Source organism: Cetorhinus maximus, chromosome 4 (genome assembly GCF_964194155.1).
Source record: "Cetorhinus maximus chromosome 4, sCetMax3.hap1.1, whole genome shotgun sequence".
Lineage (NCBI taxonomy): Eukaryota > Metazoa > Chordata > Chondrichthyes > Lamniformes > Cetorhinidae > Cetorhinus > Cetorhinus maximus.
Genome location: NC_135882.1, coordinates 128499369 through 128501213, shown reverse-complemented (window position 1 = coordinate 128501213; position 1845 = coordinate 128499369). Strand labels below are relative to the sequence as shown.

The 1845-nt window shown below is 46.3% G+C and overlaps 1 protein-coding gene across 1 annotated transcript; it reads left to right on the top strand.

Annotated features, from left to right (window-relative positions):
* Positions 1-268: 268 nt before the first annotated feature.
* LOC144680094 (putative G-protein coupled receptor 45) lies at positions 269-1530 on the top strand. Its single transcript, XM_078541240.1, is given in 3 exon segments — positions 269-277; positions 504-1042; positions 1044-1530. Coding segments are annotated over 3 exon segments (1035 nt in total).
* The last annotated feature ends 315 nt before the right edge of the window (positions 1531-1845 follow it).

Here is a 1845-nt window from a genome sequence, read left to right as displayed (position 1 = left end):
TTCTTCAGAGCCGTCAATGGGTTAGGGAACTGGCAGTGGCTGTAATTTTTATTTTAAATACCTGAAGCCTCACTTGGAAAGGCGGTAATGGAAGTTTTTCCTCATGGGGATTGGGTGATTATTCTTTTGCTTCTGGGATTTGAGGTGGATACCGTCGCAAGCATGTCTGATGGGAGATCCTTCTGTTTGTTGAGTTAAGGCCCGAGTTGAAGTGGTTTTGAGCGGCCTCAACTTGGTTTGCTTTAGGTTCAAAATATAAAACTGCGCAATGAATTCGGTAAAGTGTTTGGCCAGGAGGTGCTGTTTAAGGAAGCTGGAGAGCCCACCTTGTAAAATGATTTCTGGTTGGCGCGCTCCCACCGAAGTTTGACATCTCGCTTCAAGGCCAATAAGTACGCATTTTTGTTATTATTATCGGTATCAATGATTTTCTTATGGAAAATGATGGCCATTCGAAGGTGAGATTAGTTCCTCGAGCAGTTACATTTTTTGATTGAGCCCAGTCGGTGGAATCAATTAGAATCGTTCAGATCTTCGCCTCTGGCGATTCAAATTTGGAAAGCAGGACATGTTCGGGGGAAGTCCTGGTGGATGAAGCACAGCAAAGCAACTGCAGCATCTGCTGCAGTACCTTTCTGAGCAAAATGGCAGTGGTCATCTTCATGCTCTTACTGACCATTGCTGTACTGCTTGGCAATTTGGTAACCCTGGTTGTCTTATTGGGCTGCAAGCGCTTCTGCAGCCCTCAGGGTTATCTGAAGGCTTCTCTGGCAGTGGCGGACCTGGCTGTAGGCGTGATGGTGGTCCCATTTTCCGTCGACGTGGAGTGAGAGGTGGGCACTTTATTCAGCGATTATTTCCAGCTGTGCACGGTGGTTGGGACGGTCTACGCGGGCTACACTCTGGTCTCCATCAGTACCATCTTTCTGCTGACCATAGAAAGAAGCGTCGCCATTCTGAAGCCCCTTCAGAAAGAGGCAATGATTCCCAGGAAGAGAACATTGTCTCTAATCAGCATCTCCTGCTTGGCCAGTTTCTTCCTGTGTCCCCTCTGTTACTTTTAGCGAGGAGATCGTGCCCCAGTATAACCTGTGCAGTCGTATGTGTAACTTCGCCTTGGTGGCTGGGAGGTTACCTCAGAATGGCTGGAAAGTTCTGCTGCTTTCCCCAGCTTTCCATTTCACGTTGCTCTGAGGGACGGTGGCGATAAACATTTTATCCTTCAGCAGTATTCGGCAATATTCCAAACACAGGAAACTTCTGGCGAAAAGCAATTTGCTCCGACGCTCGTCTCCCGATATCAAATCTGCAAAAACCATAGCGACTCTGACCCTCGCTTTCACAGCTTCATTCAGTTCCATCGCTGTGTTCGTGGTAGGAAACGTCTTGGGTAACAAATGGTGTGACTTCTCGTTCTTCGCCTTTTGGATCCTGCCTTCAAACAGTTGCTGGAACGTAATCATTCACAGCGTTAGATATCAGAAATTCAGGCCACGGGCTCTGGAGCTACTGGATCGACCAGGTAGCTGAAAGCAAGACTCGGATCCCACTTACCTTGCTTTCTGTGAGAATTACACATTAAAGTACTGACACCGTTCAATCAATCTTCGGGTCAACACTTTCTCCCCACAGTTTAACTGAGAGGTTGTATAATACTAAGTTTAAACAAGGGTGTTTCCCCGCAAATGATGCGAGTAGACAAACGGTCGTGTTTTTCCAAATTTTGATATACGTCTTGGCATTTTAAAGAACACGTTGATGTAAATGGGTATCTGTCACATTGGTAGGCAGCGTGTTTTGCTCGATGGGTGAAGATAAATGTATTATTCATCTGTAATGAAATTC